General features: G+C 41.8%; 1 protein-coding gene across 7 annotated transcripts in view; it reads left to right on the top strand.

Annotated features, from left to right (window-relative positions):
* Nucleotides 1-12,850, top strand: part of epha3 (eph receptor A3) — a 93,438-nt gene extending 80,588 nt beyond the window's left edge. For 4 of the 7 annotated variants that reach the window (XM_056423198.1, XM_056423208.1, XM_056423242.1 and 1 more), the window contains 2 exons: nt 1,940-2,095; nt 6,929-10,009. In XM_056423198.1, the coding sequence (XP_056279173.1) occupies nt 1,940-2,095; nt 6,929-7,034 (262 nt within the window). In that variant the 3' untranslated portion in view covers nt 7,035-10,009. Of the gene's footprint in view, nt 1-1,939; nt 2,096-5,418; nt 6,540-6,928; nt 10,010-12,772 lie in introns of those variants that run through there. The other 3 variants (XM_056423216.1, XM_056423233.1, XM_056423225.1) reach the window with 3 other exon arrangements.
* The last annotated feature ends 2,075 nt before the right edge of the window (nt 12,851-14,925 follow it).

A 14,925-nucleotide genomic window follows, 5' to 3' on the forward strand; every position in this document is an offset into this window, starting at 1 on the left:
TGGGGCGTTTTGCAGCTTAGTGTGAAGCGGCGGAGATTAGAGTCAGCACCTCCAAATCTGAGGCCATGGTGCTCTGCCGGAGACCGGTGGATTGCCCCCTCCAGGTGGGGACAGAGTGCCTACCCCAAGCAGAGGAGTTCAAGTATCTCGGGGTCTTGTTCACGAGTGAGGGTAAGATGGAGCGGGAGATCGACAGGCGGATCGGTGCGGCTGCAACAGTCAAAGAGGCGCTGCACCGGGCCGTCTTGGTGAAGAGGAAGCTGAGCCGACAGGCAAAGCTCTCAATTTACTGGTCAGTCTACGTTCCAACCCTCACCTATGGTCACAAACTTTGGGTCGTGACCGAAAGAACAAGGTCGCGAATACAAGCGGACGAAATGAGTTTCCTCCGTAGGATGGCCGGGCTCAGCCTTAGAGAGAGGGTAAGGAGCTCGGACATCAGGAGGGAGCTTGGAGTCGAGCCGCTACTCCTTCGCGTTGAAAGGAGTCAGCTGAGCCTGAGGTGGTCCGGGCATATGATTCGGACGCCTCCTGGACGCCTCCCTTTAGAGGTTTTCCAGGCACGTCCAACGGGGAGGAGGCCCCTGGGAAGACCCAGGACACGCTGGAGGGATTACATCTCCCGGCTGGCCTGGGAACGCCTCGGGATCCCCCAGAATGAGCTGCAAAATGTTGCGGGTGAGAGGGAAGTCTGGGTCAGCCTTCTGGGTCTGCTGCCCCGCGACCCGACCCCGAATTTAGGGGATGAGAATGGATGGATTGAAATAATTTGTGTGACAGTTTTATTCAAAGGTCTACTGTACTGTATGCAACAGACTTGTGTGTGTGTGTGTGTGTTCAAATGTATACATATAATTACATTAAAAAAAGACAAAATCATTTAAAAAAATGTTATACACATATGTATACCTATATAACAAATATATATATTGCTTATATTCATTTACGTCCATTCCAATTGTATTTGCTCCTCTTTTACAGCTGTTTTCACTACCAAATTCAAATTTTAACATCCGACAGTCAAACTTCCCACAAACAGACGATTCACTCAAAAGTCAAGACATTTTGCCTTTTACCGTATAACTATCACCCTGTCGGACTGTGCATATATGTCGAAAAATCGATAAATAAATCAGTTAAACATTCAGCATATGTCCTGGTAGCATCTACACGACTAACATTAAGGAGAAACTAGTCAGGAAAAATGTAATGTCATGTTGAAATGAGATCTGAGTATGATCTGTGCAAACCAAAACTTCCCACTGTTACTTGGATGTATGAATGAGAACAACTAGATGATGAAAGATCTATTCACACAGCTTAGAACGAAGCTCTGGCTGCTGGCTGGTGACGGTTAACAGTTGAACGTGGCAGAAGTAGGCAATTCAACAATGGAAACAGTTTAACTGACAACGGAGCAACGCTTGCTCACTATGTTGCGCTCACACATGACACACTCTTCTGTCTGCAACACGCAGCAAGGCGGTGTGTTTGCTGACCGTGCTGAGTCATATTTTGTTCTGTCGATGACTTTGCTGCACTGCTCTTCCTCGCATTCCACTGTATGCCGCTGCTCACGTATTTCATTCGCAATGCCCTCTAAAGTGTCCATCTATAAGCTTTGATTTCCCCGATGTGGGGTGGCGGGCTGTGTTTCTTTTCGCCACTCCCCATGCTAGACTCTGCCGCCATGTTGTTTGCTTGTGGAAAGTGTCAAGAACAGAACATACTCTGTAAATATTCACATAAGAAATCTCTTCCTCTTGGGCTGATGCTCTGGGTGAGGCTAATGCCTTTGTGTTTCTGAAATGATGCCATCAACTCACACATTTTACTGATCTGAATATGTTATAGATCATTACCCAAGGAATTCAAATGTAAATGAAATGTGTGCATTCAGTGTCCATTAATGTAACTCTTCTCTCCCGTGTCCCATCAGGCCAGCCAACTTGTTGTTGGACAGGAGCAGTTCAGAGATTCCCGCTTTGGATACGCTGGGTGACTGGATGGATGGAATGAGGACCTTGCCCTGCAAAGAGGCCTTCTCTGGGGTCAGCTACAGCTCCTGTGACACCCTGGCCAAGACGTCCACTGAGTATGACAACCACACACTATAACACACACACTATGCAACTATTCCCATTCATGTCAGCAGTGTCAACAGGGCCCCAATAAACACAGCAAAGCCCAGAAATCGGTGAATAAAACACACACACACACACTCTTGTTGTCAGTAAGTAAAGAAAGCTATAGAGCCCTTCTACTAAATGGTGAGAGTCATGGTAATTCATAATGACAGGCCTTTAGCCATGCTCTTAGTGTTGCAAGTATGACCACAGAGTAGAGGATTTGAAAAAGAGAAAACGAAGAGGGGATTAGAGTTGTAAGTTCCATAAGAGAGCGAGGATAATAGATAAACTATTGAGGGAGGGAATGAGATGGAAGATACAAATTGAGAGAGAGAAACGCCTTTGAAACAGCAAGTAAACACCTGTCAAATAGGAATGCATAGCACTCTATATTGTGAAGTTAAGTTAAGTTAATATACCATGGAAAAAATAGACAGAAAACTATTTGGAAGCCAAATATAGAGATAGCTGAGTTGGGAAGCAAACACTGCAGTGAAGTTCTCCCCTCTGTGTCTCACTGATCACATGACAAATCCTGATATGTGGTCATGTCTTCTAAAATATATGTTCATTTAACAAACAACTTATTTGCAACACCAAAGGATTGTGCTGAATGTGATGCAACCCACATGTGTTTTAACATTACAAGGACAGGTGTTACGGACACTTTCATGGTTATGTTGCAGTAACTTTGAAAATGCAAAGTATTTCAATCCAATATATCATTTGAGGACCTTTAGATGGGACATAATTGTAGAGGATATTTGTCACAGCACAGGGTTCAGCACATGAACATCCCTGGATGAAGGAGACAGAGATTATGGGTGTGACTTTACTGACACGATCCTCAGGCTGACAAAGGGTTCTGAGATAGTGGATCAGGTTCTACCAAGAGCCCTGTGCTGACAGACTGAAGCAGTGATGAATCCCCAGCATAGTGATGACGGACTGGGAGATATTACTGATCCACATGCACCCTTTAAACTTCAGAGTGGGAAAGTGAAGGACAGCTAATTGCAGACATGATTTGTCACTTTTTCTCTGTGTTCCTCTCTTTCTCCCTCGCTCTGTTGGCCTGCTGCTGGTCTAATTGATATGGAATGTGACCAGGTCAATAATTGGACATGTCTAATAATTGTGGACAAAGCAGCCATACACTGTGGTGATGGCAGCAGTGGGGAGTCAGTTGTGGAGCGGTCAGCGAGCTGTGACTCGGTGCATAATGTGTGCCCTTTTAAATAATGCTGAGCTGTGGCGGGGATGTCACTAGTTGGCCGGTAGGGGCCCTTTAAACTACTAGGAAGAGAATAAGAGCTTAAAACGTACCTTGTTGGCAAATTGACCTGCAAGAATTGGAATATTAGGATGTATTTCCTACAAATATTATATGGCGACTCTTAAGACAGTATCATATTTTCTCCTTTGGAGCATTATTCTGTTTCTCTTTACTCGAGGGTACCACTCAAACGATATGTTTTATCCCGGCAATGTATTCAATAAACATATTTAATCAATGAAAAGCTCTCTTCAGTCAACACATTACAAAACAATAACAGGTTGCACTGCAAGTGTTTGGAAATCCACATTGAGTAGAGACAATAGAAATCTCAAGTAAACCTCCCTGTAGTAAACCTCACTGTAGTAACCTCCCACTTAAGAAACCAAATTGAACTCTGATGCTTTTCTGTATCTCGATGCTAAATTGGATCAGGGCAGTATTAATCCAGTAAGGCACTCAAACCTAGCTCAGCTACAAGCCTCGGCTGAGACGATGCCTTGCTCAATATAGATTCCTCTATTGATCTGTACAGTCTTAATCTGGTCCTTGATATTCAGCAAAAGGCGTGGCAGTTCTGTGACCTCAGAGGAATGGTAATCATACTTGGCTGCAGTGTGCTGACTCATCTGCTGGAGAAATTTAAGTCTTTTTTCAAGATAGGATGAAACGTATTGACAAGGAACTACTGCATCATTTGGACTATTTTCTTCACAGTAGATTCAAAGTTCATTTGAGGTTTTTGATTTAGAAAGTGAGGAACTTGACCTGAACTACTCGACAAAAGTAAGTAATGTGAAGTGACAACACACTGACACAGATACGCGTGGCCCATGCACAGGCTCATCCACCCAAACCGTACCCAGCATCCACTTGCTTTCAGAAACTCAAAACGTGAACCAACAAATGAGACAATAACCTGGGCCAATGTGTCTTTATAATGTAATACAGTGGTTAAAGATGGCTGGCTTCTCTTCAAGAAAAACACTAGAATTCACTTTTACCAACACTGAAGAAGACGGGGACAAAACTGCAGAGGTTATACTGTGGGATGTGAGGAATTGCTGGGACACCCTGAAAAATCATTCTCCTTTTATGGCGCGTGTGACTTTCTTTAAATTTCTGTATGATTTATAATTGGAATTTGTGTTCCATGTTGCAGTTGTTCATCACTGCCTGTTGTTGAGATGAGCCATGTGGCTTTCATAGCAAAGAGTCTCCTCTGATCAAGATGAGGAGTAGGTTGATCTACTCTCACTGCTGCTCTTATTATGCATACACAAATGTTAAATAGCTTTTGCAATGCAAAGAGAAGATGACATCACAGCTGCTTTGACCCCAAAAAGAGCAAGACCAAGGCACAACCAAGATACATTATGGTTTTAAAATGTTTAAATAACAACTTTACTGCACATGTAATGAGCTGCAACACTTGTGTTCATGTCACGTGTTGTATTTATCTCTGCTTTTGAAATGCCATTGCACTCATTGGACTCTTAGACAGCTTAAGATTACAAGGTCCTCTTTACTCTTCAGTATAGTTAATAAAGGATTTCATTTTGTGAACGGTTGTTTTCCAAAAACAAAGTCATAATAATATAGTGTTTATCAAAATATGGCTATATTATTTCCTTTGCTTAGCAAACAACCACCATTATAATCAATTCCAATTGTATTTTCAGATGTATTGCTTTTGAGTTATTTGTAGTCTTGAACTGTAAATCATTCTTTTTATGAAGTGACTGTCCACTCGTGGCCAGTAAATATAGGATTTTCTGTATATTTTATATTTTAAGTCATTACATTTTTCAGTAACTGGCTATAATAATAGTATTTTATTTCTCTTTCTTGACTGTAACCTGTAATGTACTGTAAGGTGTTTGATTCTGATTGTATAGGTACAGCTTCATGAGTTAGCCTGATTTATTGCAAACATGTGCTGTAGACTAGAGTGCACATATTGATGACGTCCAGTTCAATGTGTTAATGCTGCTGGGCCTGGCTATGTCTCAGTAGAGTGGTTCTGACGGAGGTCCACGTCACACCGGCCACTTGCCCAGAATGGGAGCCGTCCATGGGAATCACCACTCTCTAAGCCCAGCTCCTCTCAGCCTCCTCTGGCTCTGGATGGTGGGTGGAGGACAAAGACCGTGGCCCCGTCCGGGAGCAGGAGCCGACCTCCAGAATCACTGATGGGCTTTCACTTGTCTGGATTTTAAAGGGATAGTTATTTTATACTCTGTAATAACTCAATAGCCAGGAGACACTTTGAATTCTCAAAAACTTCACCAAAGGCTCCTTTGAAATCGATAAGACATTTTCTATTCATGGCATACTGGTGCTGTTTGTTACTGCAACATAAGGTAACAATTCATCTGGTTTCATGTATGTTAAACTTGATTAAAATACACAATACATTGTACATGTAAAGCAATCCTGAACTTTAGTGAACTATCCCTTTACTTTGTAGCACAGAGTGAAACAACATTGTGATTTCTGTCACTTTTGATTTCTTGCCGGTCAAGATGTTTCTAAATGTCTGCTCTTTTGGCTGCTCTGAACTACTAAAGACGCTGCTTGCTTCTGAATAAAACACACATCCTGTACGTGTGCACATCTTTTAATTAAACTAAAAACTCCTAATGGCCGAAAGTGTTTGTTGTTATAGTGTCACCACTCTGACTGTAACTCCTCTGCTTCTACTAATACATTACCATTTGTATCACTCTTAGGTCAAAGAGATGAGTCTCAACAAGCATTGTGATTCCGTCTTCACTGCACTATCAACAATACTCTGTTTATAATGCTCTGTATTTTACGATTGCTGTTGTTTGGTTGATGTTTTAATCGAGCTGACTAACTGCTATTTGTATTTGATGTGTGTGATCCATAACGTAAAACTGACACTGTAGCTCTGATAGATTTTAAATGACTTTCTTCTATAGTGGTCTTTCATTACACTTGAATGCATGTAACTAATTTTTTCTACAGTGTCTAAGAGTTTAACAAGTTAACAGATGTATCTGAATCAGAGTGTAACATCCTCCACATGCACCAGTGTTGCTCCTCTCCACATACTTATGCCTACCCTGTCAAAGAAATATGGTTCAATACAATAAAGGAAACAAGGTCTTTTCTGCCTCCCATGCCATTTCCTCCACTGACAGGGTCATGCTAGCAGCTGTCAGTGTAGCCTCGTAGGTCCAGCTCCCTGTTTGTTAGTAATGGCAAGTGGAGGCAGCACCCCCCCCCCCTCCTCTTGTAGACCCCTTCAGGGATGTGTCAGCCCAGTGGCCATGTGGGACATGTCGTCCTCTTTGAGAGTGACAAATGCACAGGCAAAGTGAGACGAGCAGCGCTGGGTGCATGTCATTAAACACCACATGGGTGACACATCCACTGGCACTAATGCACACTTTTCTATCTTTTTCCTTTCCATCCTTCCCTCCATCACATCTCCCTCCCTGCTTGTGTCTTGGTTTGTCGACCACTCCCCCCATCTCCCCCCTCCTTCCCAAAACAGGGATCTGAAAAAGGTTGGGGTGACTATCGTCGGACCGCAGAAAAATATCGTGAGCAGCCTCAAAGCCCTAGATTCCTACACCAAGAATGGCCCCGTACCTGTTTAAGAAATGAACCTCACGAGTAAATACACCAGAGACCCGTCTGTCGGCGTGGTTGCTAATCACAGTGCAAGAGAGTGGCTTCATATGAAGACTGGAAACAGATGGAAATGAAGGATGAATATGACATGATTCAAATGAGGGCTTCCGCTGTTTCGTTGAAAGACGATATCAAGTCTTGCCAGAGAAGTGGGAAAGAGCTCAGTGCCGACCTGCCAGCGAGTTAACGGGCTGACTCTTCGGCCATCCGTCGCTCCGTGCCCACGTTGAGATGCCTTACAGACAAACAGGAGGGTAGGATGAGCGAATGAAAGCCAAGGAGGTCAGGCAGACCTGCCGTGGGACACAAACTGGGATAAAGCCGGAGCTCTCCAGTATTGGCTCGGCTGGACGGCATCGCCTTCCCTTTAAAGCTGAAAAGGAGACGGGCATGCAGTCTCCTCCCACCGCGCCTGCAGAACGAGGCGGCGAAACGTCTGGGATGCCTCGTATAGCATGGCAGACAGCAGCAGCTCATCCGGATTTGGACCCTTTCTGGACTAATGAGGGTTGAGGTGTGAGATTCTGTTGTAACTACCGACATCTATTGTCTCTATCCCTGAGAGAACCGGGCTGGAATGGACACACCTAGACGTTAACCCAGCCATTTTACTCTGTAGCTCTAACCTATAGCGTTTGCATTCAGTAGACTACACATAAAAGCAATAATTATGATAATCAGTTAAGTTGCCTCATCGTGTGGAAGCGAGTCCGTCACATGTATTGAACGCTGTGCTTGGAAGGTAGAGGGGCCATAACACACTTCACACACAGTGTTTCCTTTACATTGACATCTGTGTTCCATGAGTTTACGAACAGATCTTATACGATTATCCTGCCGTTCCCTCAACCCAATGCCCTTTGTGTGAAATCTCAGGATGTGTACGTTATTCGTTCCACTTTCCCAAACAAGGGGAAACAGATGGAGGGAGTAGAGCAGAGGCAGGAATTAAAAGTGCAGGTTAAAAAAAGACGGAAAAGGGTATAATTGTACGAGAGAAGGAAAATGACAAATAAAATAAAGTGATGTCATTCAGACCTCTGCTTCCGATATTCTTGTGGTGATGCGGAAGTGTTTGAAACTGGAAGTGAGCGAGCTCGTACCTGACTTTCTTCTCCGGGTATGACGGTTTAGCATTATACTGCACACATCAGGTATACTTTTCTTTCTTAGGATTGGAGTGGGATTCGTTCTCTGCATACAATCAGTCTAGAAGGTTTAGATCAACAGCACGGGTCTGAGAGTGTTGTCGTCTTGCTTTAGTCTGAGGTTCATAACTTGTTAACAAAAGCTAGGTGGGATCTGACTGTAAAAATAATGTTCTATTGGGAAACTAGTCCATGAAATCTTGATGTAGAGTGACTCCTCTCATTGGGTTGGATTGTGAAAGGATCTCCAAGCAAAAAGCTCCAGTTTCGATTTATTTTCTACAAAGTCTTGGGCAATTATGGTTTTCTCATGGTATTTTTCACTGCCCTAAACTAACAAGGTGTAAAAATGCACTGAAAGAAATGGAACACTTTTTATAAGTGACTGCTTTCTGAAATAGTTTCTCGTACTCTATATGTCCAGGATGGGATTTCCTAAAGGCACCATAAAATTGAGATGATCTTCGTACTCCAACCTTAACATGTATTGTCTCCTGCTGTGATGTCACCCAGTAAATCCCTCAGTGCAACACATAACCAGTTTTTCTAAACTGGCTCTTTGGTACTTTGTGATGTTGGATGGGTGCTCTTGATAGCAGTTAATAGAACATATTTCAGCAGTTAGACTGGAAATGTTTAAGGGTGCTCCGATTTGTCAAAGTTTAATCTGAGGTCTCTATGAAGGCAGATCATCAGAAGACACACAAATAGCTTCACAGTTGTGTTTCCAAAGCCTCTCATGTTGCCCTGCTGTTCTGTATAAAAAGTATAGACTCTAACTCTCTTGTGTAACATGTCGAGCAACGTGCTACCTAAAATCACAACTGGGGCAGCATTATGCCGGCTTTGTTTGGTTCAGGAAAAAAAAGGAAAAAGCAAAGCCGGTATAAGGAGGGATCTTTTTTACCGCAGAATTGCAGGAGCTCTGTTAAAAAAAAAAGGGCTTATGAGGGAGAGACAGTGTTGCACACGTTGCTTTCCAATCATTAAACGGTTTCCCATTCACAAAAGTTTCTCATCTCCTAATTGTGCAACTTAATAAACAATGTTGTTGTATAAATCCAGATTTGAGCACCCTTAGAAATGTGATGGCCTTGGTATAGGTGCACCTAAACTCATGGAAAGGGTTGATTTGGGTGCTTTTGGGGAACCCATCCTCGTCGAGTGCGTCAGTCGGTCCTCTGCTACTTGGTCCTCCTGTGGATGCTGCTGTTGCTGCTATGTGTTCTAATTAGCATGTACATAATGTAAACCATCATAATGATGCCAGCTAGCGCTACAGATCCCACGATATGTACATGGCCATCCCTCTTTGTACAAATGTTTGTATGTATAAAAGAATAAATAAAAATGGTGCAACATTTTTAATGAAAAAAAGAGACAAAAATCATCTGTATTATATTTTGTCTTATTTTGGATTATATTTGTCTGCTTTTTTTTGTGTCTACAATAAAAAGCAATTATGATTACATTATTATTTATTTGTAACCATTATACAGCGCAATGTTGATATTTTGTTGCAGCATACAGTAAAGTATGTGTCACTGCTATCTGTGTTTTGGTTTTTGACTTAGTTTATAAACTTGGAACATCTGAGAGAGCAATACTGTTATGTACCCAATATCCAGTTCCCTCATTCTCTGTCTGAAGACTGACCCGTGTGTCTGTGTGAGAGTTTACGTGTGCAAATGTAGATTGCCTTGTCTACTAATGTAAAATGATTTGTAGTGGAAACATTTATATTTTTATAATAAATATTCGCAAAATATTTTCCAAAAAAATGGACGATGATAGACATGCTCCTGTGTTTTTATTCTAACACATTATTATATCACACAACAACAAATAAAATGGACTTTTCTTTTAACTGTAGGGGTATTTCCATCTGTTTTTCAGATCAAAAGTGAAAGGGAAACACTCATAACTCAGATGCCAACTTTTTTATTTTACAGTCCACAGATCAAGCTTCTGGCATATTTTATAAGAATAAAAGCCAGCAATCATCTGACTGACATATATAGTGTACAGGACATGTGTTTTAAATCTTTGAGTTCACAGGGCAATCAACATGAAAAGAGAAGAAGTCAGTAAAGTCATTCATGGCAAAGAAAGGTCTTCACTAGCGATGCCTACAATCTAAGCATCAGCAAATACAACTAAAAAGTTAAAAAGATCTAAATTCTGATATTTAAATTTAGCAATGCTTCACAAAATATATATATAAATATAAATGTATATAAATATACGTCAAAGTGTCACGTACAATATGAGAGTAAGGTAAAAAAGGTCGGTATTAATCCTTAATAAAAACTAAAATATATGCTATTTTTTAAATTACATGAAGAAAAAGCATTTGAATACATAGTGTATGTTATAAATAAATATGTATTCAAAATATCTATGCTTTATAGCTTCAATGACAGTGTGGCCATCTTCAATAAGTATTGTTGCATTTTAGCTGGATTGTCATTAAACGTTTTCTAAGAGAATCCTGCCTGAATAAAACAACTATAATATGACATTATTATTTTCCATTTTACAAATTGGGTAGAATCTGCACACAATAGAAATGTTTAAGTTAACAGTAATTTTATATTTGCAAAGACAATCATGATGATTAGATTTTTTAATTTTGCTTACAAATGTAATGCTCTCAAAAATGGAAAATTAAATGATTATACTGCATATATTATTTCACTTTAGTATTGCAGGCCAGGATTTCCACAGGTCTTTATTTTTCTTTCCCGTTCCCTACACTTACTATAAGGTTGCTATGCATGCCCATTGTATACATGTACTGTACTGTTATAGCGCTTTTCTAGTCTTCAGACCACTCAAAATGCTTTAACATGATCATTCACCCATTTACACCCATCCACACACTGATAGGAAGAGCTAAGGTTCCACCCGCCCATCAGGAGAAACTAACATTCATACACACATTCACACACCGTAGGCTCAGCTATGGGAGAAAGTGTCTCGCCCAAAGACACATCGACATGGCCTAGCGGAGCTGGGGATCGAACCGCCGATCCTCTGATTGGACGACCGTACACATCACAGTCACCGTCACTTTTAGTATTACTATTGAATATCTGGGGTTTTGGAGAATTGTCTCTTGTCTATCTAGTTATATGATTGTCACAAGCAGGTTGTCACAAGAGACATTCTCCACAATATTTGACTCTATACCTGCACTGAACTTTTTTCCACAAACCCTCCTCCATCTGTTAACCAGCTTCTACCTTAGCCTATGTTTAATCCCTTACTCCCTGCAAGCGCCTCCTTGTTCTGCTGGTCACATCCAATAAAGCATTTTCTTTCTGATCCTCCATGGTTGAAGTCAATTTGTTTCGTAATTTTAACGTGGAAGATCTGCGTTGTCTCTTTTTCTTCTTTTTTTCCTGCTGACTGGGAGGAGGTGAGATGTGTCAGACAGGGAAAGGAGTGATGGTTGCTCTGCTCGGTGTTGACAGGCTGATACTATCCAGATGTTCACAGGCAGATGTGCACAGAGAGAAAACAGGACACTGCCCTCTACAATTCAAGAAGCAATGAACACAGTATGCTGGACAACGCCACCAATTCGGTCTTGTTCTTCTCTAAAAAACTTTTCTGGTCCTGAAATCACTGGGGTGATGGGAAAGACGGAGGAAGTGGGGGGGGCGGGGGGTAGAGAGGGTGAAAAGTTGAAAAGTTAAGAGGAGGAACCCATAGAAATGAGGATCGAAGGCAGGTGTGCTGGAGTGTGTTGCCTGTGGCAGTTATGTCCAAGTAGATAAGAACCTTTTGGAACAATAGCATATGATAATGCAATAATTCAGGAGAACATTAACAGGCACCATTCATCATCGGGCTTGCGTTCCCGATAGCTGCAACACATACGGTAAGCACGGTTCCACATAGACAGTAATGATAATGAGAAAACAAAGTCATGATGGGTAAAATTAATTTCCCATGTTGAACAATGGGGTAATATGCAAAATAAACCAAAATGCAGATCTCCTTTTCCCAGATTGTTCACGTCCACCACTGTTGGAATCTGGGCTTGGATGTCTCAGAGCCTTCACGAACAGTTTGCTGCAGTGGGTTTTAACTTGAATGATTTTTAGGTAAATAACACAACCTCTTCATGGGCAAACACCCTCCTCAAGCCGATGCACACATTTACATTAAAGCACAAAGACACAAGTTATTCACTAAATGTGGTGATATGTTACAAGGTTTTAAGTTTTTATTATTCCAATGTTTGTATTATTTGAATCACGTTGAATTTCCACCGTTTAGTGATTGTGATTACGTAATTTGAATTTCTATTTTGATTTTTGCATTTACATTGTCATTTCTTTTTAAAGCAGACAATATAGTAAACAATACCGTCCAACTACGATCTGTAAACATTTCTCACGTACATTTTATTTTTCTCCCGTCAGTTTTTTCCTAAAGCATTTTTAGGCAGAAAGAGTCAGCCAGTTCACCAAACCCCACCCTCCGTGGCCTGATCCCTCCATCTTCTCTCTCTCTTCCCACTTGGTTCCTGGTAAACTGGCCTCCAGCTGGGTGCAGCTGCTCTGCAGGGCCTGACGCCACGCTGCAGATTCACACTGCTCCGCTCAGCCACCCCTGCATCACACTGTGAAACGTCATCCTTGAAAGTTCACTTCCTGAGTTCAAAGTGGGCTGATAAAGAACCGGGACTGCATCCGTTAATTATCTTTCTTACAAAACGATGTGTATCTGTGCGCAGCAGTAGAGTGCGGAAGAATCAAGGCCCTCCAGCATTGTGCAGACTGTGCAAGAACACACAGGAAGCGAGGCAGTGCTGACACAAAGAGGCTCTTATATGTACACATGTACACTGCAGGGAACACTAAGCTGTCACAATACTGTCTCCTCCACACACATGCACACCTGCACACATACAACGAAAGATGGATGCTGGTTGCTGGCTTTGTAATGCCTGTGCTCTCTATGGAACCTAAGCACACACTGACTCTTCAATCATTTTATCACCAAAGTAACATGCAGCGTTATCGTCACAGCGCGCGCACACAGGTCCCACGACTGCAGCACTCAGGCTTTAATAAATGGTGCCATCACAAAGGGAAGCTATCATCACAGCATCCTCACCAGTGGCGGTATGACGGAGAGGCAACGACTTCACAGTTCTTTGTTTTTTAAATGGAAAGAGCAGGTAGTTCTGTGTTTTGATGGAGCGAGACCAAAGGTAAAGTCACGATCACCAAGGAGTTAAAGAGTACAAGAAAGAAAAACATTGTTTGTGCTTGTTACAAGTTCATAAGAAGTTTAAAATCACCCTCAGGAGGTCAACTTCTTGCTGTTTTCTGTTTTTTTGAAAAAGCTATTTCAACTGTTGGTTGGACTTTTCCTACATCTCTATCCATATGGAAAACGCAGAAGTCTCAGATGCACGAGGTGCTGTCCGCTAAACAAGCTTTTCATACAGTATTAACTGTACATTCTTGGTTCCGGCTATTGTCAGGAGTGGGAAATATAAAATAAAAAAAGAAGAGTTCCATGAGCTTAAGTGCTTGACCTTGTCACTTCTTCAATCCATACGACACACTAAGACATTTATGTCTCTGAAATAGCAGGAAGCTTCTGGCTACCTGGCTTTGTTCATTGAATATTTACACTATTTTATAAAGTCTAAAAACAGCAAGCTGTAGAGAATAATACAGAGGCAACCAAGTAGTCAAACATGGTTATAGTTGAAAAAGCAATAATTTATTACACAGAAATTTAAATAAAATGCGCAAAAAAAAACAGAAAACAGGAAACATTACCATTAGTTTTAATCGGTAAAAGATGTAATAAAGTAAACTTAATTTTACGCTGGCTGATGTCCTCTGGCTGTCCTCTTTGGGCTTCACTTGCTGAATCATACTCCGGCCACTTGCAAGGGTTGATGGGAGGTACAATGACGACACAGGATATGGGGAGCTCCACCCAGGCTGCCCGTCGCCATTGGAGCTGATGGACCCATCCTCTCCCTCTTCCTGTGACTCCTTCACAATGTGCACACCATCAATGCCCTCACCTTGAACATCACAGCTCCAGCTCCACATGTATTGCTTTTTGTGTTTCCCCAACACATCTTCACAAAATGACCTTAAAAAGTGTCACATTATACTTTACCACAAATGAACCTACGCGGCCCAGAACCCTGTGTGAAGATGAGAGTGACTGTAATGACACCTGAAGCTTGCTATTACCGCTCTCTCTGTTAATGTTAATGGTTAAAGCGAGGCTATAGAGCTGCTGGTCCCGCCTGATGTTGACAACACGGCCCAGAATTGATTTTCCATGAAAGGTGAGTGATGTGAGGGGACTGCTGGTCCTCTAATGTCAGCACTCTGTTATCTCTAAGTGTCTCTCTCTCTCTCCCTCTGTATCTCTCTCTCTCTCTCTCTCTTTGTTGCTCTCTATTCTCCTTTCTTTTTAGTCCTTCTTTCCCTCCCGGTTCCTTTTCATCATGGGTTTCTTCTCAGTTCAGTACATTTTCCTCGCTCTTCACCTCTGTGCCCTCTGTCTTCACTTTTCATCTCATGCTCTACTTCTCTTTCATCTCCTTGCCTCTCAGCTCTGCTCTTCAAATCAATTCTGCTTCATTGGCATCACGGAGTAGTGTATGTCGTATTCATTAAGATCAATTTCTAGAGATTAACAGCTAATTGGTGTCAATTAA

This window comes from Pseudoliparis swirei, chromosome 2 (genome assembly GCF_029220125.1).
Source record: "Pseudoliparis swirei isolate HS2019 ecotype Mariana Trench chromosome 2, NWPU_hadal_v1, whole genome shotgun sequence".
NCBI classification, from domain to species: Eukaryota; Metazoa; Chordata; class Actinopteri; order Perciformes; family Liparidae; genus Pseudoliparis; species Pseudoliparis swirei.